Here is an 18,683-nt window from a genome sequence, read left to right on the forward strand (position 1 = left end):
GTACTAGAACCACCGGTCACTGGTCACCAGTGGTTCATTACCGAACCTCAGGACATGACCCGTATCAGTACTCTAACTCTAACCCGGTCCGCGTCCGGTACCTCAGACCCCTGATTTAAATGTAACAGCCAGCACGTTAAAAAACAATGAGTTGTGGATCCTAAAACATAAGAAAGTGACACTAAGGAGTTCTTAACCATGCGTCAATATGTGACGATTTCGGAATGACAATGCGTAGGATAAAACATCTGTCGAATAATTTCTTCACAGGTCCACTTTCAGACACCATCAAGAATCAAAATATTTGGATAAACGTCTAAAGATGGAATTCACATTTAAAGTTCCTCTCTGATCAACTATAGATCTATTTTTAAGTATATTTGTATTGTTTTTTTTATTATAATTACTCTGTTTTTAGTTAAAATCAACATCTTTGTTAGTCACTGAAAACAATGGACGGAATAGTCCATTCTGAAAAGTAGACGGGGGAGGATGGAGCAATCTTATTTATGTTAGTGATTTTTTTTTTTTTTTAAGATATAATCAAATAATAATACTGGGTTTGGAAATTATTGTATATATTTTTTAAAATTTTATCTCAGGACTCCCAAGGTGTTGGGGGTCCCAGCGACGTTAGCGTATGGCATGTCGGCCCCTGACAATATTCACTATCTAACGTTACAAGGTTGCTACTAATAACCTTGTTTAATAGGTCTATTCATGTTTATGATTACATTTTGAAAATACCGGTTTTAGTGATTTTATTTCTTTATATATTAATTTTTTTTTTTGTATGCGTTGAACCAAAAAGTCAGTAAAGGCTGAGGTCTGCATCTGATTTTTCAGCTTCCACTTTGACTATTATGGATTAAGAGAAAATCAATCGGGGCGGCCGTGGTGCAGTGGTAGGGCGGTCGACTCCTGATCAGAAGTGAGCGGGTTCGACTCCGCCTTACCCGCCCATGTGTCGAAGTGTCCTTGGGCAAGACACTGAACCCCGAATTGCCTCTGGTGGGAGGTTGGCGCCAGTGTTCGGCAGCGGAGCCACCACCAGTGTGTGAATGTGTGAATGGGTCTGTGACTGTGAAGCGCTTTGGGCCCTTGAAGGAGGGTAGAAAGCGCTATACAAGTATACGCCATCAATATCCCAATTTAACGGACGACATAACTCCTAAAGTACAAATAAAGTTTAAACCAGACATTTTACACAGGATGAACATCAACTTTATCCTCATTTAGCTTCAGGAAAATATTGCCTGACATGAACTGGTTTGTAGTTAGGGTCCACTAGATTAGATTATTTTCTATTTCTTGACTCGAGGAAGACTTGAGTGACTCAACTTTTTCAAATGTTGACTCCAACTTTGAAAATCTTGGTTTGGAGTCATTCAAAAGTCACATGATTTGCACCTAGCATACGATTTACTTCCATTTTTACCGTTCACAGACTGAATCCTTGGAAGAAAAGTCAGAGAAATTGGGATTCTTACGAAACCATCGGTGCTTTTGCCAGCATTGTGAGAACTGGAACTGAAAAAAATTAGCATCTTTGTGATAGCATTTCTGCATTAAAGTGTGGCATTTTCTGTAGAAAAGAAGTATAAGAAAAGTAATGCAGCTGCAGCCACGGGCTATGTGCTCTTACCACCCAGCTATGGAGTCCCACCATGCCTTTTTGTTGCCAAGATGCACATCAAAAGGCAACCAGCCACCCCACCCGTGGAGAAAGACGGCTTTGTAGCTGCTAGCTTCCCTTTCAACGAATTTCCATTGCATGAGGAAAATGTTGTGAGTCAGAACACTGGAAACCATCCGTCCAAAGTAAGACTGCGCCAGCAGCACCTGCCAGGAGAGAAATACGACTTTCCTGCGAGCAAGCAGAGATGTCAAGTTTGTGTTCTCCCCCCTTCGGGAGGAGGCGAAGACCTCGAGTGTTTGAGAGTGAGCCACCTTCGCCCGTGTTGACTTGTTGCTGCTCTGTTCCGGCTCGGCTTGTGGGAGGGGAGCTTTGAAGATGCCGTGGAAAAACAGCTCATAGCTGAAACTTTGAAGAAGATGAGGGAGCGGCGCCGGCGCGTGGATGGGATTTACTGAAGCACACTTCTGCCTTGCACTGTATCTACAGTCAGTCTTTGTGATCCATTGTAGGGAAAATTGCTCTATTTGTCTGCCTTTCACGTGCCTGTTTGGAAAAAAAAGAGCAAAAAAAAACTACACAGAGAAAAAAATAAAACTGGTATAGGAAAAACTGCTTTTTTTACTTATTTATGACGTCTTGAAATATATTTTTTTAATTATTTGCTCAATTTAATAATTTTATCTTAATTGAAATATTGTTAATTACTGTATTTTCCAAAATATAGGCAACACCAGATTACAAGGTGTGGCGTCAATTATTAAATTTATGTCATAACTGAATAAAAATGTGCATTAAACAAGTCAAAAGAGCCAAAGATAGTCAGTGAGTTATACTCTAACTCTAGGACTTTTTTGTAAACATGCTACATGTTAGCCACATTAGCGTAGTTACGATACATCCCTACTCCCAACCTTGTTTGCAACAGAAAAAAAAAAACAAAAACAGACTCACACCAATAAAATAAGCGTAACTATAATGCTAACTCCCAAAAAACAGTCAGACACTGCTACACGTTAGTATTACTAGCATACATTGCTAACATGTTGGTAATACAGAAAAAAAAACTCAATCCAACACCACTACACACTAGCCGCGTTAGCGTATGCACATTACCTGTAACTTTCAAGCAAATCCTGTTAGCAACTAGGAAAAAAAATACACAGTTCGACACTGCTACATGTTAGCTGCATTCGCCTATTCACAATACCTGTAACTTTCAGGCTAACACCCAACCCTGTTAGTAACACGGAAATAAATAAAAACAAAATACATAGTCCGACACGCTACACGTTAGCTACGTTAGCGTATTCACAATACCTTTAACTTTCAAGCTAACACCTAGCTCTGTTCGTAACAAGGGAAAAAAAACAGTCCGACACTGCTACGTGTTAGCCGTGTCAGCGTATTTACAATACCTGTAACTCCTGAGCTAACTCCCTACTCTGTAAATAACATGGAAATAAATAAAAACAAAAACATACAGTCCGGCACCGCTACATGTTAGCTGCGTTAGAGTATTCACAATACCTGTGACTCCTGAGCTGACTTGTATCATGGAAAAAACACACACATTCAGTCTTACATTGCTACATGTTTGCCGCGTTAACATATTCACAATACCTGTAACCCCCCCCCAAAAAAAGACTGATACAACCAAAACAACCATAAAAACACATAAAAAAAACACATAAACAACATAGTAGTAGTTCACTTTAGGCTTATCCCTTTCGGGGTCGCCACAGCGATACAGCACACACTGTTTCGCATCAGTAATTTGGAAGAGTTTTTACGCCGGATGCCCTTCCTGACACAACCCTGTACTTGAGGGGCAACATAAACAACAAACAACACATGAAAAAAAATATATATAAAGTCAGACACTGCTACACGTCAGCCCTGCTAGCATATTCACAATACTTGTAACTCCCAACCTTGTTTGCAACTCGTAAAAAGGCGGATTGATACAGCTAGAACAAGGGTTACTGTAACTACGCTGACTCCCATCCCTATTAGTAACAAAAAAAAATAAAAAAAATCATGGTCTAACACTGCTACTTGTTATCTGCATTAGTGTATTAACAATAACACGCCCAACCAAACATTTTGACGAAGTGTCGTGTACCTCTAAAAATGGCTTTGGCATCAGTAAACACAACCAGAATGAGTCTTTATGTAAGCGATTCTGGATTATTAGCTGTACTGTCAATAAATGCTAAATTTTTTTAAACTTATTTGATATAAAATGTACACAGAACTTTAAGACAGATTAGTCGAGACAAAAGAGTCAGAGATAAGTCAGTCACACCGTATTACCTGTGTTCACAGTAACTCTTGTTTGTAACAAGCTACACGTTAGCCACGTTTGCGTATTAATACGTGTCACTTCCAACCTTATTTGGAACACGACAAAAAATCAGACTGATACTGCTTTATCAAATGTTACAGTGACGATGCTAACTCCAACCCTGTTAGTAACATAAAAAAACACAGTCCGACACCGCTACACATTAGCCGCATTAGCAAACGCACAATAACACCCAACCAAACTGCAAAGAATGAGTTCGTATCTCTAAATTTGAATTTGATCGCAACACATTGGTCAACTCTGTAGTTGATTAAAGGGCCACAAATTGACTCATAAGTTGGGCGTTTCGCTTTCTAAGTCAACTTTTTATCTGGATGCACCGATATAAAGTCACTGTAGGGATTGGGGCAATCTATTTGTCAATAATGAATTAGTATTGTAGGTCATGATGTCTCAACTCTTCCACCTCGGAAAGTGATTCAGCTATGACTCATAAAAAAAATGATGTGAGTCACTGCAATTGGAAAAAATACAATAGGAGACGATAAGGACACGGATATTTGCTCTCAAATTCTAAGGTTCCCTTCTACACCAATAGGATGGTCTAGCTTTCTTTTTTTGACACACGTTGTTGGCTATGGACTTCTTCCATAATTGGCATCAAAGGACTTTAGTATGGGAAGTTACAGGCACAACCGAAGTTGATGGTTCTTCATACCCTATGACCCATCTTGGATTGTTAGTAGACATTTAGACTACCCATATTTCTGGATCGTATGCAACAGTATAGATAGGAAAGTTTGCCCAGTCACCTATGTTCAATCTATGGTGTTAGCAATTCCATTGGTTCGTTTGAATTTCCTTTGAAGGTTAGCCGGGATCATCCTAGAAGATTAAAAGAGGAACTCTGTTGTGTGGGAGGATGCCTCGGTGGAGTTCCTCTACTTCCCTCAGGCAGATCCAGCATTTGACATAGGACAGGAGGCTGGGGACGCAGAAGTGTGTCAATCTGCTGGGAGTGTCGCTCCAGTGACCTGGTTCTGGATTGGTGAAAATAGATGGATGATTGGGATTGACTCTTTGAATTCTGTTCGGTAGTCTTAAAAATCCCCTATACCGCCTGTGTATTACTGCATCCGTCATCACATGTCTAGCAACACTCGAGAAATCAACAAAGGTTACTGCTGTCATAGAGTCAGTGAAAGAATCATCCAATTCATTGTTGTGTAGCTACGGAAGTCGGTGTCTCCAAAGAATTGGGTATCGGCTCATTAAAAATGTTTTCGGGGTGGTGATTTTCAAACTTTTTAGATTCCTGAGCTTGCTCTTGTTCTACGTTTCCATTCTTAATGAAGAAAGGCACTAATTCCCTTTGGTTTGGAAGTCTGTTGAATAAAACAGAAGGAGAGCAAAGGCTTGTGGGATAGGGGAAAAGCAAAAGACTGAGATGATGTCCATTGGGGTCGGTGAGGAAGTGGGTTTTGGAGGCGATAAAAATGGGTAATTAATTTAAAAAAAATAAAGTTGCGTTGGTAGATTTGGTGTGTTCTATCTTGTCGGAAGTTTTTGAGGTCTACGTTCCTCCTTAAATTCCTGCTTAAGCAGGACTAATCCCCCATCAGGCCATCGCCTGAAGGCACTTGCCGCTCACTCCTGGCCGTGAAGGGAGCCAATCAGGAGGAACGGCTTTGACGGAATGGAAATGACCCCAGAGAGTACGGATGCAGAGGTCTTTGTCCTCCTCTATTCTCTTCTCTGGTTTTCCTACCGATATATCTCTCTACTGCCCAGTCCTTCCTTAAAAGGATTCCCATTGACAGAGCTTCAAGGAGATAAATCTAATTTATTTTGGAACAAGGGAATGAAAGGCAAGGGAGAACTGTAATGGGAGTCTCTTTGGAGCCTTTTGTAAACATTTTTAATACTCAGACAATGCTTGCATATGCTCTATTAAGACAAACTACACAGAGCGAGGCGTTAAAAAATTAGCGAAAGAAAGTTGTGTTTCTATCGCCGCTTTTGTAGTTTCTTTAAAGCGATGCAGTTCCAGACATCTTCCTGAAGATTCCCTATCTGTTTAAGATATTTCCATTGCACATTCCCCACAAGAAGATGCAGAAAAAGGCAAATACCCGCAGGAAATATGAAGCTCTCAGTGCCAGATCACATAAATCCTGCTTAAAAGAAGGGAGTCTGTTGACTTTTTTTTTCCTTTTTTTTCCATCCCGGCAGCATCAGATGGTAAAACAAACAAGCCTCACAGACATAGAGAGTCATCCTCATTATCCCGTCGCTCCGAGATGCGGGTTTGTTTGGAAATCCCGCTCTGAGGGCGCCCGTCCTTTGCAGTGGTCGATCGATGGCTCTGATGTGAAAAGTGGTTTTTGATCGGGTGCTATCGACGGCGTTCAACTTCCAGAGATGTCACACTTCAGAAAGAAGAGATAAATCCGCTGATTCAGACTCGTACGAGACGGAAATGTTTGGATCGAAGGCACACAACCACACTCGAGACAAACATGGGGATTGTAGAGTATAACCTGAGGCAATGCAAAAAAAATCAACCCACTGTGTATACCTAACTCTGATGACATTGTTGTTATTACATTACAGCAGGGGCGTTAAACTCAATTGCAAAAGGGGCCAAAATCCAAAACACTTTAGGTCACGGGCCAAACAGGATCAACATTTATTGAACACTCTATAACTAAACTGTAACTTTTTAACATAAATATGAACTAGATATTTAGCATTTCCTGCAATAATGCTAGTGTGAATGCTGTTAGCTGAATTTGGCCACTAAAGATGCTAGTTCTGATAGCTGAAGATGCTAAAATTGATTGTTGAAAATGGTGAAGCTGATAGCCAACTAAAATAAATTCCAAATTAGCCTAGAAAATAAAGCAAAGAAAACTTAGGTTAGCCGAAACAACTAGCATGTAGCTGAAAAAACAGTTAAACTTAAAAATATCCTAAAAAACTGAAATAAAACCTAAATTAGCCAAAACAGCTAGCATGTAGCTGAAGAAATAGCTAAACTTCAAAATAGACTAAAAATCATGGGAAAAAAAACGAAATTAGCCAAAACAGCTTACATATAGCTGAAAAATAGCTAAACTTCGAAATAGCCTAAAAAATGGAAAAAAACGAAATTAGCCAAAACAACTAACATGTTGCTGAAAAAATAGCTAAACTTCAAAGTAGCCTAAAAAGTGAAGAAATCCTAAATTAGCCAAAACAGCTAGCTTGAAGCTGAAAAAATAGCTAAACTTCAAAGTAGCCTAAGAAACTAAAAAAAAAAACTGAATTAGCCGAAACAGCTAGCATGTAGCTGAAGAAATAGCTAAACTTTTAAATAGCCTTAAAAAACTGAAACAACCTAAAGTAGCCAAAACAGCTAGCATGTAGCTGAAGAAATAGCTAAACTTCAAAGTAGCCTAAGAAGCTAAAAAAAAAAAAAATACTGAATTAGCCAAAACAGCTAGCATGTAGCTGAAGAAATAGCTAAACTTTTAAATAGCCTTAAAAAACTGAAACAACCTAAAGTAGCCAAAACAGCTAGCATGTACTTGAAATGTTAGGTAAACTCCAAAATAACCTAAAAATCTTTGTAAATGCAGAAATAGTCCAAAAAGCTAGCAGAATGCTATTTTTAAAAAAACTATAAAACATTAACTTTTTAACATAATTATGAATAATATAAAGGCAGGAATATTATTCCAGAATAAATCAACTTAAACCTTAAATAACTTTCAATATTTTACTCTCCATGAAAATGTATTTTGACAAAATTATAAAAGTCAGAAATGAATTCAAGACAACATCAGGCCATTAAAAACAATAAAATAAAATGATCTGGAGGGCTGGATAGAATTGCCTTGACTTTGACACTTGTGCTTTAAAGTAAAGAAATAACTCAACATATTTTGAACAATCCGATTCACTGAACTAAAATCGATCCAGGGCATCTTTAGTCAAAACTTGTGGCCTACCGTCAGGGCCTTCAAAGCCTTCAGTGAAAGTCTAAAATTATCTGAAAAGAAGCTTAATAGATCGAGAACAAATTCATAAAAATATAAACCGATTTAGCACTTAAAAATAAAGTCAGCTAGCTTGATGCTACCGTTTAATGGAATTTCCCCATAGACCAGCTAATGCTAACACTTGGTCAACCTAAACATTCATTGTTGACTAAATTACGGGCATTATTTTTCCAAACTCTTACGAAGATATTTTTAAAGTAACCATTTATGGTATAAAACACAGTTTTTTGCTCATACTTTCTTCTACTGAATTAAGCTGTAATGCTTTAGTGTGATCGCCACCTGGTGGCCAAACTGAAACGCCCTCCAGGAGAAGCAGAACAATGTTTATGATCTTTTGAGAATCAAAGTAACAGTTTTTGCTATTAAAAAACAAATGATTTCACTTGTAAATTTTACAGTATATGAACTGTATCAGATTAAAATAAATATATTCAAAACATATAGTAGATTATTAATGTATTTTTAAACAAATATGTCTAAATGAGTAAACCGTGTCAACTCAAAATTGAATTAAATCAACTTTTTTCTATTTCCAAGTACAGGTCCTAGCTCCTTATGACTATTAGTAACTATAAGCTGTAGAAAATCAATCATCTGTCTAACCCCTCATTTTTTTTAATTTTTTAACTCACATTTCTATTTGTATTCCTTTTTTTTTTATCAGGGAAGTGCGAGAGTTTGCCAATGGTTCTGTGTGCCTGGAGTGCGACAGTCAGTGTGAGAAAATGGATGGAAACAGCTTGACGTGTCTTGGACAGGTAAGACTAACCTGTGTCTAAATGAAACTTGAAACTGAAATGATGTGAAGCTACACAACACTATAGACCCAATCCCTTCTAGTGTGTTCAGTATCTATATCATTTTTTTTTTTACCTTCACTAAAGCCTGTTTAGTACAGATTTGGACAGATATAAATGGTGTTTAGAGAGGTGAATACTAGGGTTCATGGTAAGCATGATAAAGTGCTGCTGCTGTTTCTGTAGAGGGCACATGCTTTCAGAGAGGGGACAATAAAATTACTTTCAAGCTCACTTTATGAATTTAGACATAAAAAAGAAGAAATGCTACAGACATTCAACATAAAACCTTTATGTTCTTAGAATGCCATCGACAGATGCTCATTAAAGTGCTTCATAAAAGCTGAAAAAATTACAAATTATGGTTTAATTCGATTTTTTAATCTATGTGAAAGTGCAAACTTTTTATTTTTACATAGCTTTTGAAAACGTTTGATGTGAAATTGGAAAAGCTTTTCAGAATTTGTTTTTTCCAGCTACTTAATCTAAGCTAAGCTAAGCTAAGCTAAGCTAAGATAATATTTTCCTGGTGTCCCTTACAGATAGTTGCTTTTTCAAATGATTTTTGTCTGTTAGATATACTTTTAAAATCTCAGAATTAAATTACAATCGAGAAAAATAAGTGATTAAAAGTAGTTTTGCATCATTTAACTAAACTGTTAGCTTATGTTAGCTAGGCTAGCTACAACAGATTAATCTCTGTGGATTTTAGCTGCTTTTAAGTTAAGAAAAAACACACAATTTTAATTTGTAACCACTTTAAACTGGGCTTTTTTTCTTAAATTTAACACAAAGATGGTGAACTCTACTTCAATGTGTTTTTTCAAATTAGCATACTACAAAATTTGCAATATGTACCCACAAATCCAACAAAAAAGTCATGAAATTTTGATTAAAAAATGTTTAGAAAGGTTAAAGATACTAGAAGTAAATCAGCAGCTATGTAGGGGGTTAAGTTTTTACTGAAAATAAAAAAAAAGTCAAATTTAAAGCAATACAAGACTATATAGTTGTTAGCGCAATACTAGCTACAGTTTTCTCCATGTAGATTATGCTCATTGTCTGTATATAGCGTCATTTCGACTGAGCGGTACGGTACAGTAGAGTATGGTTCAGAATGGACCAGGAAATTTAGGTCATTGTTTTCACTCAGCCATTTGGACCACATGGGGGATAAAGCTAACAACAACAACAATGGAAGTCTTCATGGAGCTAATTTTATTTTTCCACCTTGTTTCGGGGTTTTTTGTTCATGCAAAGCATTTCTAATGTCGTTTGAGAGAATATAGTGGGTGGAGAAGAGGAATATCTCTGCTTTCTTGGCACTTTCTTTTGTCTTAATAACCAAATTCAACGTTAGCTTTGCGCTAACTGCTAAATACCGGACTGGGCCGTACCGTACAGTGGAAAAGAGGCATATAAGAACTGCACTGTGTAACCCCTCCCCCGTCGCATTGTATATAGCAAGTGGTGCCAAGAATCCAGAACCCTATAGACTTCTACTCAGAAAAAAAAACAACAACTATTGCTCAGTTGCTATATTTGTAAGAATAAACTACCTTTTTATAACATGTTATTGTATTATTTTTTTTACTTCAGGGAAATTACGAGTACACTTGATTTTGGAATTAGTAGATTCGGACAGCACTAGAAATTGGTGATCGCACTATATAGTGATTTGGGGGGGAATTCTCACACAACCCAAGTTAGCCAAAACAGCTAGCATGCAGCTGAAATTCTTTTATTTTTATTTTTTACTTGTCCTGTCCAACAGCTGAGGAAACGGATGCGGGCTGAGAGCCTCTAGTGTTGGGCAGATTTTACTGTCACAACAGGGATTTATTGAGTATAAACCCCTGCATGCAGATGAAATATTAGCTAACTCCAAAATAGCCTAAAAAAAATTAGCCAAAAAATATTAGCTAAACTCCAAATTAGCCCCCCCTAAAAAACGGAAAAATTCATAAATTAGCCAAAATAGCTAACATGTAGATTAAATATTAGGTAAACTCCAAATTAGCCCCCCTAAAAAAAACGGGAAAATTCCTAAATTAGCCAAAATAGCTAACATGTAGATGAAATATCAGCTAAACTCCAAATTAGCCACCCTAAAATAAATGGAAAAATTCCTAAATTAGCCAAAATATCTAGCATGTAGATGAAATATCAGCTAAACTCCAAATTAGCCACCCTAAAATAAATGGAAAAATTCATAAATTAGCCAAAATAGCTAGCATGTAGATGAAATATTAGGTAAACTCAAATTACCACCCTAAAATAAACGGCAAAATTCATAAATTAGCAAAAATAGCTAGCATGTAGATGAAATATTAGGTAAACTCCAAATTAGCCCCCCCAAAAAACTGAAAAAATCCTAAATTAGCAGAACTAGCTAGCATGTAGATGAAATATAAGCTGAACTAAAAATTACCCCCCCCCCTTAAAAAAACAGAAAAATTCCTAACTTAGCCAAAATAGCTAGCATGTAGATTAAATATTAGCTAAACTCCAAAATAGCCTAAAAAATCGTAAATTAGCCAAAAAATATGAGCTAAACTCCAAATTAGCCCACCTAAAAAATGGAAAAATTCTTAAACTAGCCAAAATAGCTGGCATGTAGATAAAATATTAGCTAAACTCCAAAATAGCCTAACATTTTTTGAAATTTGCCAAAAAATATTAGGTAAACTCCAAATTAGCCCCCCTAAAAAAACTAGCTAAACTCCAAAACTAGCCTAAAGAACCTTAATAAATGCATCAGTAGTCCTAAAAGCTAGCATAATGCCCTCATAACTTTCAACTTTACTAAATTCTGACTCCATATAATAAATATAAAGTAATGACTTATTGACTATTTTAATAGTTGACTATTTTTTTTAGTCCAATAGTAGTCGACTAACCGTACAGCCCTACAGGACACACTGAAAATATTGCTTAGTAGTACATTGACATGATCAAATGTTCAATAAACTTGTTCAGTAGACATAGATAAAGGAGCAAAGTCATAGATCGTGGACACAAAACCAAATTTTTGGCACAAATAGAACCCCATACCCCAGACTCTACCTTCAGTTGCCTCAAGGTCAATGTTGATGCTAGACTAAGTGGGAACTCCCAGAAATATTTGGAAGTTTTCACGTTTTTTGTTGTTGTTTTAGCAAAGGGTATGTTTTCTTAAGACTATGAAAAATGCTGGTGTGGAACTTGCCTTCTTTTAGCCTAAAGGATTAGCATTTTAAAAAAATCTAATTATTATTTGAAGCATAACTTGGAAAAAAAAATCTTTAAAATATATATATTTAACTGCTAGCGCAACAAATGTTGGTGTCCTGCAAAGGCCAATTTTGCATTTGCGGTGATACATCATTGGAAGTTGTATTTAATGGGCTGCATGACTGATTTCAGTAAGGCTTGTGATTGTGTGACTAACCTTTTCTGACGGTCCCCTGAGAAGGAAAATGAGAGATGAAAAGAGAGCGACTTCTCCGTGATGCGCACAGACTGCTGACGTTGAGATGCTGGTCACAGCTGAGTAGTAAATAACACCAGAGTCAATCATCCAAAGGCGCCTTTACACACGCATACTCATGCAAACGGACACGCTTGAACACTTTCAGACATGTGGACGATATGTGCGGTCACGCGCGCCAACACGCGCAATAAGGCTGTTTACCGATGCCGTCCGTCAGGTCGCTGCGGTCATCATTAACAGTGATACGAAAACTCCCAGCTGCCTCCTGGCTTACACAAACAAAACACTTTACAGAATTGTAACTTCGGTTGGAGCTCAGTTGCCACATGAAATGACCTGATTTCTTACACATTTTGGCAATTTTGTCAGGATTGCCGCAGAATGAGCTCTATGTAATTTGCCCACCACATTATAAATGACTGAATGGAATTCATGTGGGCCCTGCCAGATAAATTAGCTGTAATAGGAAGTGAGCAAATTGACGTGATTTGCCAGATTTGAATTTGATTTTGTTCAGTTCTCCTCAATCTGCTCATATATTTCTTTTTTTTTTCCACCAACCTTTCGTCTCCCCTTTTCCCATTCCAATTTCCATAATTTTATTTCCCTCATCCTACCATTTCTCTCCATCTGTCTTTGTTCGTTTCCCCGTCTCATCCTTCGTCCGTCACCTCTTCGCGACGCGTCTCATCCCTCTTCCCTTTTCTTCTCCCTTCACAGGGCCCGGACCAGTGCGTGAAATGCCTCAATTTCAAAGACGGGCCCAACTGCGTGGAGAAGTGCCCTGACGGGTTGCAGGGCGCCAACAGTTTCATCTTCAAATACGCCAAGGCCAACAACGAATGCCATCCCTGCCACGCCAACTGCACCCAGGGGTAAGGAGTGAAGTTTGAGTCCATTCTTTCCACTCGTGAATAAAGGGTTCAACTCCTGAGCAGCAAGGGGAGGATGAAAAAGGATCGACGGAAAATGAGGGAACAGGTGCTGACAAACGGGAAGATATGAAGCCAAGGGATGTTCAAGCAGAGAAAATTAAAGAAGCAGAAAGGAACAGCTGGCTGTGAATAAAGGAGATGCCGAAACTATTGTCTGCGAACAAGAGACGTATCCATGGGAGGCTTGGAAGGGGCCAAATTTGCCTTTGTTAGGAGCTTTTTTTTTATAGCTTCATGAACAGATTGCTGCAGAACTTACTGTTTTTTTTTTTTTTTTAATTAAATAAAAAAAACAGGTTTCAGTTGAAAGGCGACACAAAGAAACTCAGACCTCCGTTTCAGGTAGAAGCATAAGAGTTTTGTGTTATTTTGTATGGTTTGCTGATTCAACAAAGGATAATATTAGAAAATAGTAGATTTAAATGTTAATTTAGTTTAACTGTGCAGTAAAATTACTTAAAAGTCAGTTTTATTCAATTTAGTTCAACTAAATCAGGAGTGTCAAACATCCGGCCGAATACAGACAAATCTGGCCCAGTCATGGAGAGAAAAAAATATGGGGGTGAGTTATGGTTATTTAAAGAAATGGTTGCAATGTGCAATTCCACCACTAGGGGAAGCAAAGACAAAAAATAAATAAAAACCAGCATAACAAGAACATCCGGCCCGCGGGCCACATCCGGCCCCGTCATAAATAGAAAAAAAATTTAGGATAACAACGTTTTTTCAATATAGTTCCTCTAAATCAGAGGTGTCAAACATCCGGGTCATTAAATTTGGCCCAGTCATGACGAGAAAAAATATAAGGAAGTTTAGGAAAAAAGGACAGTTTCTAGCCCATTCCTGTGGCGAGTTATTGTTTTTTAAAGAAATAGCCACTATGTGCAACGCCACCTCTAGGGGGAGCAAAGAAAAAAAAGCAAAACCAGTATGACAAGAACATCCGGCCCGCCAGATGGTTAGATCCGGCCCAGTCATGAAGAGAAAAAATATGTTTGGGTGAAAAAAGTTTTATTCAGTTTAGTTACTCTAAATCAGGGGTGTCAAACATAAGGCCCACGGGCCACATCCGGCCCACTAGATGGTTTTATCTGACCTAGACATAAAGACAAAAAAGCAAGTTACTAGCGCATTCCTGTATCGAGTTATGGTTCTTTAAAAAAATATGCGCAATATGGAATTCCGCCTCTAGGGGGAGCAAAGGGAAAAGAAAAATACCGGCATACATAACAAGAACATCCGGCCCACTAGATGGGTAAATCCTACCCAGTATGAAGAGAAAACTTATGAAAATGTTGAGGGGGTTATGGTTATTTACAGAAGTGGCCGTAATGCACAATTCTACCACTTGGGGAAGCAAAGAGCAAAAAAGAAATGCCGTCATAACAAGAATATACGGCCAGTGAGCTGCATCTGGTGCCCACCAAATGGTTAAATCTGGTCCAGTCATGAAAAGAAAAACATTAGGATGTTGGTGTAAAAAAAAAAGCAAGTTTTTATTCTATTCCTGTGGCGAGTTATGGTTATTTAAAGAAATGGCTGTAACGCACAATTCCACCACTAGGGTTAGCAAAGAACAAAAAAGGAATTACCATCATAACAAGAACATCCGGTCTGCATCCAGCCCACCAGATGGGTAAATTTGTCCCTGTTAATTAAAGAAATGGCCGCAATGCTTAATTCCGCCACTGGGGGGAGCAAAGAAAAAAAATAAATTCCGGGATGACAAAAGATCGAGATATAAACAGCATTTTTATTTGCAAGGGCGTGCGAAATCTGGGTGCTATAAAAATGACCACGTGTGACACCACAGTTACCAAAGACTTTACGTCACGAGTACATGCAATTTACAAACAATTCACGATACCACGTGTATGATATTTTAACGTTCTAGTGTCATCGATGTTCATTGAGGTGGCTACTTGAGCCTCATATCGGTGCGTAAGACTTAGTTTGAGTCTGTTTACTGATTTCTACAATGTTTTAATACACGCTAGATACACACAGTATCAATAGAGATGATACTGTCTTGTATGTTACTGTATCCCTGTTCATGGGACATTAGTGCGTGGCCAGGTACGGACCAATACCCACATCTAAGTAGTGACTAGAGTGTGACGTGATGGTACCATGAGACAGTACGTCTTACAAATACATCACCATACTCAAAGACAATCGAATGCTCCATTTTTAACAATGTCACTAGATTTGGCCAACAAGACCCTATTGTGGTCACCTTGAGATGTGGCCACTCTTCTCTATGACCCTTCTCGGGCCCAGACAAACCAAAAACCTGAGCAGTTCAACCCCCGTATGGGTGCAGGTGGCTAAGGTTTACATTTGAGGGTTTACTGATTCCTACGATGTTTTCATAAGTAAACAGAGATCTAAAGGACATCTTTAATGTTGTTTCACAAACATTTTCACATTCTCAACTCTTTGAAATTTGGCAGAAAGGTTCCCATGGAGGGGGTTTTACTAACACCTGGCACAGACATATACCAAGATATGGGTATGGATAGATATAGAGGCACAATTGTATGGAGAGAAAATAGACTCACTCCGATTTGTGTGTGTATTCTTGATTTGTTCATGCGTAATTTAGGATTTGTGCATAACTTTGTATTTGTCAAGAATTATGCGCCCACAAATCGGAGTGAGTCTATATTCTCTCCATATTTTTGTTTTCATTCATTCCTATATTTTTGCTGCCAAAAATTGCAAATTAAGTTTTTCGTCTGTTTGTTTTAGAGTATTGCTGTCTCTAAATTATATACTAGCCTCAACTGAACCTGTTTTAAGTTGAAGCACACGTCACCAATCCGTTTTGTAGCCTCAAACCTAAAAGAAACCCCAAAAGTACAAGCCTGACTCCCTACAAACTATAGAACTTTGATTCAGAAGCAACTTCTTCAAAGATCCGTGTGACTTCAAGGCTGAGCCTTTTTACTTTTCTCCTCAAACAAAAGTAGGGACACACCATCAGGGAAGCAGCTGAACATCGAGCCATTGTCAGAGATTAAAAAGATAATGATGGGTAAGGAGCTGAAAGGGAGCTCATCGGTGGTCTCTGCAAACGAAGTTAGGGCTCCGAAACCTAGCAACAGGGTTAGTGAGACTATCTTAGGAGGAGAGGGACTTAATTTATCTGTCTCCGACATGGCAGGGGCTCATTTTGTGTTATTGCAGTTCCTCGGTGAGAGTTATTGAAGCCGATTTAGGAAGGGAGAAGCAAAACGTGACACAGATGCGAGGCATTCGGCAGCATTATCTTGAGCATGATTCCATCGGGATCTGTCACATCTTGTCTTAAAGATGTCCCTTTTCCCTTATGCAAACCTGCCCGTTTTCCCTTTTTTCTGATGCCTTCAACCTCTCAAATGAGGAAGTGATTGTATTTAAAATTACCAGAATAAAACCAAGTGGTGATTTGATTGATAAAGTGAAAACCAACTTTAAAATAGCACTCAAAGGTCTATTCCAATCATGTTTTGAGATATTTTTAAAGCATTTGTAAAATTATGATTGTAGCATTTTTTTTTTGCCAAAATCCAAAAGATTTCAAGAAAATCTGACCACAGAGAAAAAAACATGGTGCCTGAAAATTTATCGCAAAACAAAAACACAAGCTTTCAACTTTTTTCCTTTTTTTTCCTCTCTTTTATTGACCCTTTTTGCTGTTTTTTTTTTCTGAGACACTCGGCGAAACGACATTTCGCGGCTCCGATCAGCTGATTCAAGGAGAATAAAACGGCCTTTTAGAAACAGAATTAGAAAATAGAACAGTTGGGTCGGGGTTGCTGTACCCACTCGTTCCTTGGCAGAAAGTGAGGACGACTTCAGAAAGCGCCAGTATAGCGATAAGCTAGCATTTCCGTTTTCCTCTACGGCAGTTTTCTTCTTAGCCGTTAAACTCCTGTTATACACGATTTACCATAAGTAAAGCAAATGGTAAATGGCGTGTATAGCGCTTTCTACCAATGTTTGAATGGTCTAACCTCAAACCAGAGGCAATTTAGGCGCCTCTGGTGGGAGCCCAAGGACACTTCGACAAATGAGCAAGGCGGGAATCGAACCTGCAATCTTCCAATCAAGACACGACCGCCCTACCACTGCGCTACAGCCGCCCCAGAAGTAAAGTAAGAAAAAGATGAGTTGCTGGATGACCTCCATTGTTTTCTAGACGCCACACTATATTGATGCTAGGACACGCTTAGTGGGAGTGGGGCTTAACTGAGTGGAAAACCTTGCTAAAATTACCTGGACCATACCGTACTACTCCTTACTGGACCACTCAGTGGAAACGAGGTTTTACGTGCATTCAGTTTAGTTTTTCTGTACAATTCTAGTCCTATCCTTTTACTTTTTTAGCGATTATAAGCAGCAAGGTCGTAAAGATGCGGCCACTATGCGTAACTTTAGTCAAAATACTGACGGCGAAATAGGCGAAATTTTCACTCTACTGTAAAATATACAATATAGACAATATGATACATGTGAAAGGTGTATTTCAATTCAATATTTTACAAAAATGCTGACATAGTATACCTTATACAGTTTTAGGATATATATCATATGTGTATCATGATGCGTATCGTATTGTCGGACCCCTTCCTGTCCGTTACCCATAATTGAGAGCTCTCTGTTTACAGACTAGCTCTTTCACAGCCACAACCTAACATTACTGGAGAGGAAAAAATGGCGAGCAATATTGGACAGTTTAGCGCCACGAGTCAACTCGGACTAGGAAACGGAAGTCTAGTCGTCTACAAGCGGTTGCTTTAGAACAGAGCGGTTTCTACGTAACATTGTTTGTTTTTTTACTTTGAAGTATTGCAATAGAGAAAAATATAGAAATGCAATTTTTAGCTTATTTTCTTAATATTTGCCGTCTATTATAGCACAAGAACATGTTAAAAACGCAATTTTCATTGGAGTGGGTCTATTTTTTCTAAAAGTTAGCGTTAAGAAATAAGCAGCCTTTTTCCTTGTTGTTTAAAGCTCCATAGTCTCTTTTTTGTATTTTCTTAATTTTTATAAAGTCATTGATTGTGTGTGGTAACAGCTTGGACCCACAAACACACAAAATCTTTTTTCCAGTTCAAGCTCTCCAATCAAGTGTCCAGAATTAATGAGGAGCGGGCCCTAATCACCTCCTGCTCGCGCAACGCCTCCCAGTGATAGATGTGTTATCAACAGCCAGACAGAAGCACAGAAGTATGCACGCCGTTTCCGTTTGGCGACAAAAAATAAATAAAAGAAAGCCTTTGAACTGCAAATTCACCTAAAAGTAAAACTCATTGTTCTACATTAGAAGAAAAGGCTTTTTTGAAAAATGATTTTAAACGATTAAGATTTAAAGGATGCTTTGAGGCTAAGATATGTGATCAACAATGCAAACAGTCACTCATTTTCTACTTCGTTGGGAGGATTTGCCTATGGCTACTTCATCAATGGAAAGTCAATAAACCCTTTTTTTTTTGCTCTTA

General features: G+C 38.2%; 1 protein-coding gene across 1 annotated transcript in view; it reads left to right on the top strand.

The window, feature by feature from the left end:
- The window catches only part of si:ch73-383l1.1 (receptor tyrosine-protein kinase erbB-4), a 439,732-nt gene that overhangs the window by 325,729 nt on the left and 95,320 nt on the right, over positions 1-18,683 (top strand). The window contains exons 14-15 of the mRNA XM_024288936.2: positions 8,655-8,748; positions 12,980-13,134. Coding sequence (XP_024144704.1) covers positions 8,655-8,748; positions 12,980-13,134 — 249 coding nt within the window. The remainder of the gene's footprint in view (positions 1-8,654; positions 8,749-12,979; positions 13,135-18,683) is intronic.

This window comes from Oryzias melastigma, linkage group LG2 (genome assembly GCF_002922805.2).
Source record: "Oryzias melastigma strain HK-1 linkage group LG2, ASM292280v2, whole genome shotgun sequence".
In the NCBI taxonomy this organism is placed as follows: Eukaryota; Metazoa; Chordata; class Actinopteri; order Beloniformes; family Adrianichthyidae; genus Oryzias; species Oryzias melastigma.